Source organism: Erythrolamprus reginae, chromosome 1 (genome assembly GCF_031021105.1).
Source record: "Erythrolamprus reginae isolate rEryReg1 chromosome 1, rEryReg1.hap1, whole genome shotgun sequence".
NCBI classification, from domain to species: Eukaryota; Metazoa; Chordata; class Lepidosauria; order Squamata; family Dipsadidae; genus Erythrolamprus; species Erythrolamprus reginae.
Genome location: NC_091950.1, coordinates 197385248 through 197400299, shown reverse-complemented (window position 1 = coordinate 197400299; position 15052 = coordinate 197385248). Strand labels below are relative to the sequence as shown.

General features: G+C 41.3%; 1 protein-coding gene across 1 annotated transcript; it reads right to left on the bottom strand.

Annotated features, from left to right (window-relative positions):
- Nucleotides 1-1038: 1038 nt before the first annotated feature.
- On the bottom strand, nt 1039-8733 carry DUSP19 (dual specificity phosphatase 19). Its single transcript, XM_070731897.1, has 4 exons — nt 8296-8733; nt 6766-6812; nt 4390-4542; nt 1039-1533 (listed from the first exon to the last, which is right to left on the bottom strand). The coding sequence occupies exons 1-4, from the start codon at nt 8519-8521 to the stop codon at nt 1333-1335; spliced, it is 627 nt and encodes a 208-aa protein (XP_070587998.1). The 5' UTR covers nt 8522-8733; the 3' UTR covers nt 1039-1332.
- Between the last annotated feature and the right edge of the window lie 6319 nt (nt 8734-15052).

The following is a 15052-nucleotide window of genomic DNA, read 5'->3' as shown; positions in this document are numbered from 1 at the left end:
ACTATATATTGTTGTACATACTCTTGATCAGTTGGAGGATGATGAAGATATTGAGGACTCAGATTCAGATAGTGTTTATGAAATAGTGGGGGCTCCGGGGTTACAGGTAGTAGAACAGGTGGGAGGCCCGCCACAGGATGGGGCTATGAGTTCAGGATCTAGTGAGGGAGAATTAGAGGCACGCTGGGTTAATCCTAAATTCAGAAGAATTCAGAAACGTAGAGAGCAAAGGTCTGGAAGAAGATATTAAGGAGATGAATGGGTTAAATAATTGAGGGAGGTAATTGGCACGTCATGGGAATAGTGAAGAAGGAGGGTGGAGTTTCAACGTTGCCAAACAAAAAGATGTTGATTTTTATGCCGCTCTCCAAGTAAGCCAAGTATTCTGTGTGATTAACTGTCCGTCTGCTGTTTTTTAGTTATCATGCTTTTACGAAATAAATCTTGTCTAGCAGACCAGGGGAAGGAATGTAAGGAATGCAATTAAGAAAAATAACGGAGCCAGGAGAGATACGCCAGTATGAAATGTGTGTATAGCTGGAAGAGAAGAGAATAAAATGGAGTTTCTTTGTTTATGAAATAATGTTTTTGATAAAAGTTATTTGTACTTGCTGAATTTCTACCAGAAACCAGAACATATATCACCAAGCAGAAGAACCTGTATTTGGATTACTAGATGCTATCTTCAAATGCCTTGTTATCAATGCTCTGGCCACAGTACAAACGGAGTTAAGTTTGTGATTGAAGTGGATTTAACTTTACCTAAGCATTGAAAAGTACTTCTCATGGACAGTCCTAATCCAGCAAAATTGAACACCTGATCCATATCCTAAAGGACCTGTCTATGAATCTGCCTAGTTTTTACTTCTTTGCTTTGACCTCTGATGTATCTGAATTTTGACTTGCATTTGTTCTATTTCTGAGCCTGACTCCTACCAATTTTATAAGGACCCACTTGGACTAATAGCCAATTTTCTATTAGATTCTGAGATGAATCCAATGTAGCCTAACAAACCAGCATAACAAACCAGATGTACCTTTGTGAGTTATGATTAGATATTCTAACCTTTTTTAATTGGTAAAACATAGTTGAAAGTAACAGATAATTGCTAAATTAAAAAAGCTTAAGTCAACAGTAATTGTTATATTTATTAAAATTAATATTAAAAAAGCAAAATGCATCTGAGATTAATTCAACATTATATGTAAGAACAAGATTGAATTTTCAATAATAAAGAGCTGTCATGATGTGCCACTTTTATTAACACCGTGGTTTTTTAAAAAGTCAATTTCATTAAAATACAACCATAAAATTCATTCTTCATCATTCCCCTATTGATTTTTAATGACTGAATGACGGTATTTCTGGAGCTGCTCCATGAAGCCAGAATTTGGACAAATAGCAGGTCTTGCATTTTTCACCGCAGAAAAAGCCATGGCAAAATTGAGTCCTTCTGAGTACATTAGGAACCCTATGATAATTGCTGCTGCCCGGGAAACTCCTGCATTGCAATGAACGAGCACAACACCACCCTTTGAAAAAGAAAGGTACATTTAAGCTTTAATTTTCTCTATCAAAATGGAGCCACCAATATTTTCTTTTACTACCAAGGCATTTTAAGCAAGCTCTCTACAAAGTCCTTGGAAGTATACGGCAATTGCATACTCTTTCATACATATGTTTATTTATACCAGAATCCCTGTGGACTGCATAGATTTTGCTAGATTCAATCTTTCCCCACCTCAGTATTTAGTCAATGCTCTTCCTTTCTGAAGTACCTGTAGACGGCTAAAATGTAAAGTAGAATCAATGCTTCTCTTTTCAGATTGATGACCAGGATCTTCTACTGTTTTTCTCTCCCTTAGCAGCAAACATTTCATGGTTTTCAGCACACCAGCAGAAATATGACATTTACGGTAGCTAGAGACTGATGGTATGGCTGTGTTATGACAGACAAGCCATCTGTTCATGCCAGCAAGCACATTTAATGGTCTGTATATATTTCTGATGGTGGTCTGATTTGCCATGGTGGTCTTAACCAGTTACTAAAGATCCATTTTATTAGGATGGCATGTTTCAATAATCAAAACTTTTAAATATACACTTGCTGAATATAACCATATATAATTTGAAATCAGAATGGGTAATTCTGTCTTTTTTGGTGTACATTAGAAGTAATTGGGGATTTGAGAACATAAGCATGGAGGTCAAATAGGATTAGGATTACATTTAAGATAGAGAAGTTAAAACTCTAAGAATTAAATCATTAAAGTTACATAATGCAGGTTTTGTGCTTGTGCCCCTCAAAGATATAGCTACTGTATGTACAGTAACAACACTACAAAAAGATAGAGTGTTACCTCTACCTAAGAACACCTCTAAAGAACTTTTCTAAATAAGAACTGGGTGTTCAAGATTTTTTTGCCTCTTCTTAAGAACCATTCTCTACTTAAAAACCCAAGCCTGGAAAAATTTCCCAGGAAATTTGAGAGTGGCACGAAGGCCCGGCCAGTTTCCTGCCATTCCCCCTTTAATCCCAGCCATCTCAGATTTTTCCGGGCTGCCAGAGGAGCCTTTTGGTGGCGCTTAAGGAGGCTTTGGCCATCCAGAGCAAGCGAAGCATTTTCCTTTCTCTGGGCACTTGGAGAGGGAATAAATCTGCCAGCGCCCAGAGAAAAGAAACACTCTCTTTGCTCTGGGCAGCCCAGAATGAATGGAGTGTTTTCCTTTCTCTGGGCGCTTGGAGAGGGGATAAACCACTTCGCTGTGTTGACTCCGTCGTGCTACTTCCCATACACCCGGCATGAGGTTGCTTCCGGGAGCATCTGGGTGTAGAAAGGCAAAAGGGGGCGCTTCGCCCCGGCCAGATCAACTCGGCTTCAACCAAACTGAGGAGTCACCACAGTGAAGGAAAGGCACCGGCTACAAAATGAACGAGCGAGCGAGAGGAGAGGGAAGCCCTTCGGCATGGGAAGGAAGAGGAAGCAGGTAGCAGCAGCAGCAGCTGCTGCCTTTCGGTCAAAGGAGCGGGAGGTTCCCCCCTCTTGCCCACCTGGGTTTCTCCTTCTGGCACAGTGTATGGGAGACAGCCTCACGCCAGGTGTATGGGAGATGCATGCTCCTCCTCGCCGCCTCAGAGCCCCCTTTTTTTTAAGCCTTAAAGTTTTGGATTTTTTGATTCACCTCACCTTCCTTCGGCAGTGACTGTCCTCCTCCTCTTCTTCCTCCTCCCACCCAAATTATGAGCTTTTATTTCTTTCCTAATGGGTTTGCACACATTATTTGCTTTTACATTGATTCCTATGGGAAAAATTGCTTCTACTTACAAACTTTTCTACTTAAGAACCTGGTCACGGAATGAATTAAGTTCTTAAGTAGAGGTACCACTGTAATTTGGTAGTCGTAAAGTTCCATAATTGAGAATTTTGATCTCAAAAGCATATGTCATGCATGGGAGTATAGAAAAAGTATTCTATTTCAGTTTTGTTTGCTTTAATGAAGCAATTGTGATCTCATACTTTATTCATTTGTCCTGCTTTGCCTGGCAGGGTACCTTCAATAAAATATTGAATGTTTTTGTCTGTGCAATAAAGTAATGTTGCATTATGAAGTACTAGAAATATCAGGAAAGAAAGAAAGATTGTAAAAGCAATCTTGAGTACACAAAGCTAACTGAAAAATTAAAACTTCTGAGGCAGAACAGTAACACCAGGATATTAGAATGGCCAATCTAATTTAGAAATGAAGTGGAAACGGTAACTAGAAACCTTCAGAAGAGCATGAAATAAAGACACGTTTCAGGTAACCTGTTAATAATGCATCACATTCTTCTTTCTAATATAAGACAAAGTGTAATGGAGCAAAGTTATCTTCCTTTTTTTCTACCTGTGTAAATAATGAACACGAAGAAACTCAGAAGCACTTGAAATTAGGTTTGAAAATGTCAAGATACTAACAGGTTGTACCATCAAGTGAAGTTATATGAAATAGATCAGACATCAGATGATTACGTACACGTACATTTAGTTGTAGAAGCATTGTATCTTTATAAAATGATTTTTCTAATTTATTTTTGACAGATTCTACTGCATATGCAAGACAAAATCCTAGTCGTATGTATGAAATCTTTTGGATCTGCAAGACTTAACATATATTATTAAGCTTTACACTTAAATAAGTATCTTAGAGACAATTTTTAAAGAAGATCATCTTCCTGCCAGAATATCATATATATGTGGTCATATATAGCACCTGGTTTGCATTAATTAATTTATCTTAGTATGGATGTCTCTTAAAAGGCTCCTAACTAATCAATGCAAAAAATTGATGAGTTATACACACACACACACACACACACACACGCATCACTCCTTGCAACAAGTGTTTACCTTTAACTTGGTTTGCTCAATAAATTCAAAACATTGAGGAAAATAGGAGGTGATATCAGTCTCAGGCAGATCAAGAATAGGGATAGTTTTATATATCATGTCATTGGGGAAGGCATTTTCAACTCCATAAGCTACATTTAGAACATGGGTGACCTAAAACAGAAAAGACATACAATTAAGAGCACTTTCAGAGAAATTCCATTCATCAGTCAAAAAGTCAGAGTGGCATCTACATTCAGATCTGTTAAATTCTCTGTCTCTCTCTCTTAGTTGGACAAATATTTTTTTTCTACTTCATTTCATCCATTAGTCCATGGTAATTTCTCCTCTTATGTTCCAAGTTATCAGTGCGGGTGGGTGGGGTGTCACCAATATTCATTGTGAGTTTGGTCAATAGAGGCTTTCACATAACATATTTTAGCAGCGTAAATAAGATGTGGATATCATTACCATCCTTAGACAACAGTAAGAAAATAATATTGATTTAGTTTGGCATAATATGACTTGTGTTTCGCAAGCATAGCCAATGGCCACTTTTATCTTGAGCATGCTCATGTTATCCTGGGCAAGTTGGGATCTCTAACCCAGGGCTCCCCAACCCCCAATCTGTGGACCCCACCACTTCACGGCATGCCAGAAACCGGTCCACACAAACAAGTGGAACCCCATTCACGGGATACAAGCAGCACATAAAACCATGCCCCCTCCAGCCAACAGAAAAATCTCTCTCCACAGAACCAGTTCCTGGTGCTCAAAAGGTTGGGAGGCTGCTGCTCTAATTTACAGACTACCTTGAAAGTCAACATGCTATTGTCTGCAACCCATCAGTTAGAAGGAATGTTATTTGTGAGAGGCTAAGGGCAAAGATTTACCCAAATGTAGTCAATTTTCTATTACCAGAGCTGTACTAATGTTGACCATCAGCTGCAACTGCTTTTAAAAAAAACATATACAGTGATCCCCCACTCCCCCACTCGTTGCGAGGGTTCCGTTCCAGGACCCCCCGCAACGAGCGGGTTTTCGCGAAGTAGCGCTGCGGAAGTAAAAACACCATCTGCGCATGTGCAGATGGTGTTTTTAACTTCCGCAGCGCTAGCGAGGAGCCGAAGATTGGGGGGCGGCGTGGCCGCCGACATGGGGAGCTCGCTAGCAACCCCCCGAACCCCCAACCTGGGTTTGGGGGGGTGCTAGCAAGCCCCCCATGTCGGCGGGGATGTTTTAAAACACCCGCGCGGCTTTCCAATGAGTCCCGAAGACAAACGCGGAAGTTTGCCGTTTGTCTTCGGGACTCATTGGAAAGCTCCGATCGTTTTTAAACAGTTGCGCCATTCTCCGCTGACTCCTGGCGAACTCCCCCGCTTTAGGAGTCAGCGGAGAACGGCGCGCCTGCTTGGCTTCCCTCGCCAGCGCAGCCAACGTGTGCTACGATCTTCCGGGCGAGCCAGGCTCAGTGACGGAAGGCAGCCGCTTGGCCCGGGATGCTGGGCCGAGAGGAGCCGGGCTTGATCCGCTGAGCCTGGCTGGCCCGGAAGATCGTAGCGCACGTTGGCTGCAGCGGCGAGGGAAGCCAAGATGGCAGCAATGTCGCCGCCGCTGCAGCCAACGCGCGCTACGATCTTCCGGGCCAGCCAGGCTCAGCGGATCAAGCCCGGCTCCTCTCGGCCCAGCATCCCGGGCCAAGCGGCTGCCTTCCGTCACTGAGCCTGGCTCGCCCGGAAGATCGTAGCGCGCGTTGGCTGCAGCGGCGGCGACATTGCTGCCGGCTTGGCTTCCCTCGCCGCTGCAGCCAACGCGCGCTACGATCTTCCGGGCGAGCCAGGCTCAGTCACGGAAGGCAGCTGCTTGGCCCGGGATGCTGGGCCGAAAGGAGCCGGGCTTGAAGATCGCAGCGCGCGTTGGCTGCGGTGGCGAGGGCTTGCGATGGAGGGTGGAGGAAGCGGCCATGGGAGGGCGAGCTGCCTCAGGGAGGAGGATCGGGCGGGACCAGGTGGAGGCTGGAATTTCTCCGCTGGGAAGAAGCGGCCAGGGCGAAGGGCGGGCGAGCGGCGAAGGGCAGGCGAGCGGGTGCTGGGGAGGGCTTCTCGCCCTCCCGCCAGCAAGAGGGGGAGCGAATGGCGTGGGCGGGCGAAAGGCGGGCGAGCGGCAGCGAGGAGTTTGCGTGGGCGGTGGGGAAACTCCTCGCTGATGCCAGCAAGAGGGGGAAGACCCAGGGAAGCCGCCCAGCAGCTGATCTGCCGGGCGCCATCTACGCATGCGTGCCCATAGAAAAAAGGGCACGCATGCGTAGATGGTATTTTGACTTCCGCAAAATTCGCAAATTACCCTGTTCGCAATGGTTGGGGACGCAATAACCGGGGGATCACTGTACTGTATTACCTTATATTTTTTCATCATTTCCAGGTCATGAGCGGCATCCTGGGAACCTGTGAAAGACAGATGTTATCCCACCAAGTTTGGAAAATAATTACATGCAGACAACAAGACCAAATACTGTATATCACGCTGATGAAATTAATTAAATAAATTATTATTACACATGTGCATGTATGTGTAGCACATATATGTACATTCTGCATTTATTTATTTATTTATTTATTTGTTTGTTTGTTTGTTTGTTTGTTTGTTTAGATTTATTTATTTGATTTTTATGCCGCCCTTCTCCTTAGACTCAGGGCGGCTTACAACATGTTAGGAATAGCACTTTTTAACAGAGCCAGCATATTGCCCCCACAATCCGGGTCCTCATTTTACCCACCTAAGAAAGATGGAAGGCTGTGTCAACTTTGAGCTGGTGATGAGATTTGAACCACTGACCTACAGATCTACAGTCAGCTTCAGTGGCCTGCATTATAGCACTCTACTTGCTGCGCCACCCCGGCTCTTACATACATATATATATGACACGAGTGCAGCCAAGAGGGGGGAAACCCCCTTTTATAGAATGGATCCAGTTTAAGGTTTAAGGTTTAATTGGATTTGTATGCCCCCTCCCCTCTCCAAGGACTCAGGGCGGCTCACAACATATACAAAAAACAATAGTAAAACAATCCAATTAATATACATAAAAAGCAATCTTTAAAATTCTAGTTTTAAAAAACTTCCATTAACTTTCATTCAGCAATCATACTAAAAAACATTCGTTGGTCAGGGGGAAGATCTAGCAGCCCCAGGCCTGGTGACAAAGATATGTTTTTAGGCTTTTTCAGAAGGCAAGGAGGGTGGGGGCAGTGCGAATATCCAGGGGGAGCTGATTCCAGAGGGTTGGGGCCCCCACAGAGAAGGCTCTTCCCCTAGGTCCCGCCAGCCGACATTCTTTGGTTGATGGGACCCTAAGGAGACCAACTCTGTGGGACCTCACCGGTCAATGGGATTCGTGCGGCAGAAGGTGGTCTTGGAGATAATCTGGTCCCATGCTATGTAGGGCTTTATAGGTCATAACCAACACTTTGAATTGTGTCCGGAAACAGATCAACAGCCAATGCAGTTTGAATTAGCTATGCCAATTATTATCAATTGAAGATCTACAGATTTCATTTCTGGAGATGCTCTTATGTGTTGAAAGTAGTACATTAATAGAATCCCTGCATTATTGTTGTTGCTGTTTCATTATACACTGCTACCATTATGATCCCAAAGCAGTAGCTACCTATTTATAACCAACTCTGGGTGGCTCCCAGTCAAAAGCAAGAACCTAAAAATCTTAATAAAACTATAAAACTAAGCACATTAAAAACAACAAAAACCTGGTGCCAAATCATATAGTCACTTATCCCAGTATATACACAAATACACACACATCCACCATGCACAACCATGGTGCACAGCCAGGCATACACACCCATAATTTTCCAGCTGGCACAGGTATGCTTAAAATTATTAATGCTGCTTTGGCTAACAACTACGTACCCAGCAAGAGCCACGGCTTAATCACCCCAATTTGAAGATCCAGGCTCAGATCCTGCACATAACCGCATGTATCCCCCTCTTTACAATCAGCCACTTCCAGCACTTGCATCTGGGCATCCCTCCAGGTCTCGATAAGTCTCTTTCCAGATAAAGTTGTGACTCTGGTGCATTGCTTTTTCAAATTAGTCCTGGAGAAGGATTTGATTTCTTGGGTGAGTGAGTGCATTACATGAGTAAAGAAGCCCTCAAGCGGGCATCAGCAGAGCCAAGGAGAAGCTTCTTTGCATTTGATTTCTTCTTTTTTGTGTGTGTGAGTAGAATAGATCCGCTCCCAGTCTTTCGGCTTTGTCTAAACACACACACATCCCTCCTCAGAGAGTCTTCCAGCACAATTGGCAAACAGCATAGAAGCTTTGCCCATTACGCTTCCTTTTTCTCAGACAACAATGTAATAGAGTTTTGGATTGGCTATAGAAAGGCCTTTCTGGATTGGCTGAGAGCTCTTTTTCTGTGAAGTAGCACGAAATCTCCAGGGTTGCTGAAACAGCTTACAGACACACGCATGCTCTGCTCCACTCTCAATTTCATATTGTTTTGTATGTAATATCTCTTTGTCTTAAAGTGCTATGAGGCAAAAAAAATGATCAGAAAATAAAGAGATGCAATAGAAGAAAAAAATAAAATAAAATGTAATTAAATCGGACATGCCCTACAGCTTACCATACTTTATTTTATTTATTTATTTTATTTATTTTGTCCAACAATTATAGGGTGGTAATTTGTACAAATACCATATTAGATAAGTAATGATAAAAAGTAACAAAAGAAGACAATAGGACAGGGATGGTAGGCACAGTGGTGCGCTTATGAACGCCCCTTACAGATCTCTTAGAAAGGGGGAGAGGTCAATTGTAGATAGTCTAAGGCTAAAAGTTTTGGGATTAGGAGTAGAAACCACAGAATCAGGTAGTGCATTCCAGGCATTGATTACTCTGTTGCTGAAGTCGTATTTTTTGCAGTCAAGTTTGGAGCGGTTGACATTTAGTTTAAATCGATTTCGTGCTCGTGTGTTGTTGCGGTTGAAGGTGAAGTAGTCGTTAACAGGTAGGACATTTTGGTATATGATACTTTTTTATTTTTAATCCAACTGCATCCATACATCCAGGGGCGTTCTCTAAATTTGGCACCAACCAGAGCTCCTCTTTCTCCTCAGGCTTGGCCAACCAACTGGACTTTCTTCCTTGATGTCACTGAATAAGGAACCAGGCCATGTCTGTGCCTAAACTGCAACACCAACAGATACAATGATTGTAGAGTGGAAAACTTTCTGCTATACATACCTCTAAGACCCACATTCCTACTACATGTACAGTACAAGTTTAGACTTGTTTTGACCCGGTTTTCAGTTACGTATAACACATTCCAATACACATCTATTTTTGCTTCTTTCAGTGCTGACAGCCTTTATATCATCACCACTCTCATTGTTTTCATCTATTCTTTCAGTTATCTTCTGAAGAGCAAGAATTCAGCCCACACACCCAGTGTTTATTATAAACCACAATGCAGTTCCCAAATTTTGTTCATCATTACTTCTTTTTTCTTTCTTTCTTAATCAGAATTCTGCCAAACACCCTCGTAAGCACACTTAAACTATTTTATTTAGTTTGTTAAACTATGACTTTAACAATCGAGTGGTCGAAGCGTGGAACTCATTACCGGACTCAATAGTGTCAACCCCTAACCCCCAACATTTCTCCCTTAGACAATCCACGATTGACCTCTCCAGGTTTCTAAGAGGTCAGTAAGGGGCGTACATAAGTGCACAAGCGTGCTTTTCGTCCCCTGTCCAATTGTCTTTCCTTTATCTCATATATCATATATATTTTCTTCCTTTCATATATCTTCTCCTCTATTTTTACATATTATCTTTATATATATTACTTCATGTCTATTCTCTTCCATATGTATTGTGTATTGGACAAATGAATAACTAAATAAATAAATAAATAAAATAAATGTTCTGTATAGGTTTTGCTTACGCCTTGCTGCTTTTGCTTTTCAGGCATCTTGCCCAATACACTCACTACACACACCTAACTTCCACTTACATTAAAAGTAAACTAACATCTATATGTACTTCAACATTTCGTCAGTTATGCCATCAGTACATGCAGCTTTTTCACTTCTTTAATATTGTCACATTTATGTTATTGTCTTTTTTTTTCTTGGACACAGAGATTGAGCAGCATTTATTTCAATTCCTTTCTTCAAATTATGAATATTCCTATTGGAATCTCTAATATATGAATTCCAATATTACATCATTTTGGTTTCAATGCAAATCATTTCCTCACTTTTAATTCTTTGTGTCAAGTAAAACACATACAAACTATAAAACTGAGTACACATTTAAAGGAGACAAAACACACTTAATTCTGCCGCACGAATCCCAACGACCGGTTAGGTCCCACAGAGTTGGTCACTTCCAGGTTGCGTCAACTAAACGATGTCGTTTGGCGGGACCCAGAGGAAGAGCCTTCTCTGTGGTGGCTCTGACCCTCTGGAGTCAGAGATTAGAACTGCCCCCACCCTCCTTGCCTTTCGTAAACTCCTTAAAACCCACCTCTGTCGTCAAGTGTGGGGGAACTGAAACATCTCCCCCTGCCTATGTGGTTTTTTGTGTATGATATGACTGTATGTATGTTTTTTATATATATTGGGGTTTCTTGTTTTTAGACTTTTTAAAATGTATTATTCTAACTATTAGATTTGTCATTGTATATTGTTTTTATCATTGCTGTGAGCCGCCCCGAGTCTACGGAGAGGGGCGGCATACAAATCTAATAAATTAAATTAAATTAAAGAACCCTGAAAAGGGAGACAGTGCTTATAACCATGACAATATGTACATAATCTTTGCAGAATAATAAAATATACATTCAGTTCCCAAATCAGCTGAGTTTTACCCATCTCTAGTCAATGTGCATAAAATAAGGATCTTCGCAGATCCTTAGATTCAGATCCTTAGATCTTCATTTTTAATACAAAACATAGACTGCATTTTAAATGGCTAGACTTTTATGACAAATATAGACTCAATTTTAAGTGAAATTTAAAGATTTCAAAAGATGAATGGATAGCAGTTACTTTACAGTACATATGTCTAGTTCTTAGTATCACTGTTATAGACTCCACAATATAACAAGTCCACTAGAAGAGAAAAAAATTACTGAGATTCCTAAATACATAGGTTTACCCTGGAGACAACTGGTAAAACAGAAAAGATGACATTGATCTGTGAGATTATATGCAGTGGGAATTTGAAAGACCATAAAATTGCTTTCCAATAAAAGGCTCCAAGTTTGCGGAGAGGGGCGGCATATAAATCCAATAAATTTAATCTAACACTTTAAGGATTTTTTTTATGGAAAAAAAAAAGACCTGGAGAAAGAGTGAAAAATAACGAATAAGAAAGGACAATTGGGCATTAAAGCCTTATCTGGCAGTGTTTCATATATATAATTCTACTTAACTGTTGATTGATTTTTTTAGTCAGTACTGGGTTTGCAAGCAGGGAACATGTGAGGCTTTTCTACAGAACCCAAAGGCTAGACAAATGTTATCTGTTTGTTCTCTATTATGGAGATTTGATCTGAAGAGATCACGCACCTGCATCAGAAGTAACTGCATGCAAGCAAGGAACTAAATCAAGCCTTAAAGCCCAATAAAAAACCATCCTTTTCCCATCTCCTCAATCAAGTCTGGGAGGTGAAGTGTTGTGGTTGGCTCTGGCCCAGCTCCTGCCCCAGGGAATGGGGAGGTGGATGCAGGAGAAACTTCAACATGTCACAGGCCTGTGTTATTGCAGACAGAATCAGTTCAGAGTTTAGTTTTCTCAGGCGAAGAAGAAGGTGGGAGTGACTCGGCAGAGGAGGGTTTGGCACACAGCCCAGGCAGTCAATCTCCCTTATCTTCCATTGATTCAGATGATGACGCTTTGGACCCACGCAAGCGCAGAATTATGCATAGAAGAGACCAAGTAAGAGCATATTACAGGAAATAAGTGAGGCCACCTGTGTTTGGGTGGGGCTCCAATAATTAGGGCTGCTGCTATAAATAGCTGCATGTGGGTTTGGCCATTGTGGAAGAATATCTGATCGCAGTTCATTAGGAATCCTGTGTTGTTTGGACTTTGTTGCTTTTTCATGCCTTGGAAAACAAAGCAGAGCAACATGTGTGTGTGTGTGTGTGTGTGTGTGTGTCACTTCCTTGGAAGAAGAAGGGGTGTGAAGTTTCTTTACAGCTGCTAGCTAAGTACTTAATGACTGCTTAAGGGAAATTGTACAGACTACCCGGTTGTTTTGGGAAGAGTGCTCTTTGCAATACAAAAAGAGTGCTTTGTTTATTTTGAATTTTGTGATAAAGAACATTGTTTTGAATTTTCAAACGTGTGTGTGTGTGTCTGAAATTTGTATCCTTAAATTTTTGGGAGGCTCCTATCAGAGAGCCTGGCAGAACATGAAGAAGAAACCTTTTTGGTAATTTCTTCCTTTGATATTTTAAGGGTAGCATTAATAGATTAGACAAGTGGGATTTTATTTTTCCTTCCAGTGGCTCAGTCCATTCAGTGTTCTAATAAAAGAGGTTTTCCTGCTGTTGGTCCTTGGCAACTGATATTTGAAGATATGCTCCCTCTAATCCAGAAGTAGCACTGAGGCTTTGAGATTGAAAAACTTTGATAGATCTGCCTTCCTTGAATTGGTTCCTCCCATACCCCTTTAAAGTCATTCACATTCACAGCCATAACCATATCTTGTCATGGTATGTTTTGTAAATTAATTATCCAATGTGTCAAGAAATACTTTTGTTGTTGTTTCTTCTAAATGGACTTCCCATCACTTTCATTAAGCAATCCATAATATTATTTAGGGAAAGAAAGCGAAGTTCCCTTCCCAATTTCTTTGTGCAGAAATTCAATCATTCAATCATGCCCCCAAATGTTTAGGTTAAAGAGACTTAAATGTTCTAGCTTTTCTTATAACAAGGTGTTCAAACCACATTTTGGGTATATTCTTCTATAATTCTTCCTGCTCAGTAACAATTTTTCCCCCAGATGGGCAGCTCTAGATGCATGTTAGATTTGCTTAAAATCATTAAAGTGGTGGTAGCTTTATTTTCAGTTTTTTTCCATGCAATCTCTAGCATGGAATTTATATATTTATGGCTGTGCCATATAGCACAGACATCTTGGTTGGACTGCTATTTACTGTAGCTTCAAGATCTTTTTTCCAGATAGCTCAGCTCATTAATCTATGCATATATGGGGTAAAGTATTTTTGCCCCACTCTAAACTGTATGTGCTAATTAATTCATCATTTTCCCATTTGAAAGAGTATCTTATGGAGCTCTTCACAATCACTTTTTATTTTTACCCTCCAGAAGTCATCTTTCTTCCATACAGAAGAACATATGGAATGATTTATCCTGAGATAAAAGTAAAACACAATAAGATTGTCAGCACTAGTAGGAAAGGTTAGTGGTTTGTAGAAGAAATTTGGCCTTTCTTAAGATCCAACTAAAGTTACTGTAGCTACTAATATTTATATTTCATATCATGCTTTTGACTGAACAGGAAAAGATAGGTGGTGTACAGTGATGGGCTCCTACGGGAATGGTCAGGAACGCAGTTCTGGTAGCTGGATTACAGCATTCCTGTCAAACAGACAACAAGTGGTCAAAATAGGAAGCACCATATCCACCCCCGTCCCAGTTAAAAGCGGTGTTCCCCAAGGTAGTGTACTGGGACCAACGCTCTTCATTCTCTACATAAATGACCTTTGCGATTACATCACAAGCAACTGTGTCCTCTTCGCCGACAATGTAAAACTCTTCAACACCACCGATAACTCAACTACTCTCCAAAAAGACCTTGACGCTGTTTCTGAGTGGTCTAACACATGGCAACTCCAAATCTCAACTAGCAAATGCTCTGTCCTACACATTGGGAAGAAGAATCTGAACTCCAAATACGAACTGAATAATCAAATTATCACAGATAATCCCCACTCGGTAAAAGACCTTGGTATACTAATAACAAAAGATTTAAGTGCAAAAGCCTACTGCAACAATATAGCCAAGAAGGCTTCAAGAGTTGTAAACCTAATCACACTACTTACCAGAGCTTACAAAACTTTTGCCAGACCCATCCTCGAATACAGCTCATCTGTTTGGAACCCATATCACATCTCAGACATTAACACCCTTGAAAATGTCCAAAGATACTTCTCCAGAAGAGCCCTTCACTCCTCCACTTGAAATAGAATACCCTATGAGACTAGACTTTCAATCCTGGGCCTAGAAAGTTTAGAACTAAGACGCCTTAAACAAGATCTAAGTATTGCCCACAAGATCATATGCTGCAACGTCCTGCCGGTCTGCGACTACTTCAGCTTCAACCACAACAACACAAGAGCACACAACAGATTTCAACTTAATATTAACCGCTCCAAACTTGACTGTAAAAAATATGACTTCAGTAACCGAGTTGTCGAAGCGTGGAACTCATTACCGGACTCCATAGTGTCATCCCCAAACCCCCAACACTTTACCCTTAGATTATCTACGGTTGACCTATCCAGATTCCTAAGAGGTCAGTAAGGGGCGAGTACAAGTGCACTAGAGTGCCTTCCGTCCCCTGTCCTATTGCTTTCCTATATCTCCTATACCTTTCTTCTCTTCCTATATCTCTTCTTCT